The sequence below is a fragment of the Cyprinodon variegatus genome, unplaced genomic scaffold, assembly GCF_000732505.1.
Source record: "Cyprinodon variegatus isolate N-32 unplaced genomic scaffold, C_variegatus-1.0 Scaffold694, whole genome shotgun sequence".
NCBI lineage: Eukaryota > Metazoa > Chordata > Actinopteri > Cyprinodontiformes > Cyprinodontidae > Cyprinodon > Cyprinodon variegatus.
This window is the reverse complement of record NW_015151147.1, coordinates 222,759-224,104: the sequence shown is the minus strand read 5'-3', so window position 1 is coordinate 224,104 and position 1,346 is coordinate 222,759. Positions and strand designations below refer to the sequence as shown.

General features: G+C 37.8%; 1 protein-coding gene across 1 annotated transcript in view; it reads right to left on the bottom strand.

Moving 5' to 3' along the window:
* The window catches only part of LOC107097417 (cadherin-23-like), a 131,667-nt gene that overhangs the window by 28,349 nt on the left and 101,972 nt on the right, over window positions 1-1,346 (bottom strand). The window contains exon 22 of the mRNA XM_015394556.1: window positions 809-986. Coding sequence (XP_015250042.1) covers window positions 809-986 — 178 coding nt within the window. The remainder of the gene's footprint in view (window positions 1-808; window positions 987-1,346) is intronic.

Sequence of the window (1,346 nt, the reverse complement as noted above, 5' to 3'; positions counted from 1 at the left end):
CTCAAACAACTCACATCTTTGTCAGTGAAACTGAGTGCTCCCACATCTCTACCTTCATGAGATTAAAGTCAGAATTCTGACTTTAAAGTCAGAATTCTGACTTTTTTCCAATATTAAAAAGAAGAAAATGTTTAAAATCAGTAAACTTTTTTTTTCCAGTGGCCCTAATCCTCTTCCGTATATTAGGTATGCTATTTATCCAGTTCATAATGTTTTTACACAGTCTGCTTATCCTGCAAGGCCACAGATTATCTGAGTGAGAAGTGTTTTGCATACAAGGAATACTTATTCAGTAACAAGCCAGATTCTTTCTCAAGAATTGTTATTGTTTAACCAAAGTATGTGTAATTTGTTTTGACTCTAACAACTTTCACAGATTTTTCCTCACTATAAGCAAAGGAGAAGAACTCTGTCTGGGTCAGAACAGGGCTGATTACCGTGCCATAAGGGCCGTATGATGAACTGTTCTCTTTTTGCAAATATATGAATATAAAGTTCCGACTGAGTGAAATCCAGGGATCTCAGTTTATTTAACTGGGGTGAATAGTTTAATACTTTTTTCCCACTACAAACGCTAATTAAAATCCCCATAAATCTAAATTTGGATCCAACACATCCCCTTTGAAATAAAACATTTTAAATATAGAAAAGTGTGCATTCCTTTTCTGCTGCTTCAGTTACACATTATTAAACTGCAGAAAACCCAATGATATCAAAGGGGATTTGTGAATTTGATCCGGAGAATTGTGAAATTGAACACTCTGACACATGTTCCGGTCCTTTTTGTCATTTGTTGGTAGATTCCTACCTAAATGTGCTCCAAGTAGGCTATAGATCAACGCAGCGTTCTGTCCTTCGTCCAGATCCACCGCTGTGATCGTGATCACTGATGTGCCGCTGGGCTCATTCTCAAACACGCTGGTGTTGTACACTTGCTTCGTGAAGCGGGGTCGGAAGTCGTTGACATCCAGAACCGTCACCAGAACCTCGTATGTCAAACAGGAAAGAAACTTTACTCAGGGTCCATAAAGACACGGTCGATATTGGCAGAATAAAAATCATTAACAGTTGGCAGATTTTCAACTATAAGCCATAAAACACTTAGTCTCACTGTAAATCATCCAAACCTTTTCTGTTTCAGGTCAGCTGGGATCACCAAACCGTACTTAATGTTTAAATGTCTCCATTTATTCATTCTCTTGTATTTCAGCTTTTAAACTGCATGATGGGTAATTTTTTCAGGATATCTTTCAACAAGTTTCACAGCATAGTTTAGTGTAGGGATGCACGATATTGGGATTTTGGCCGATATCCGATATGCCGATATTTTAAAACTCATGTAGCCG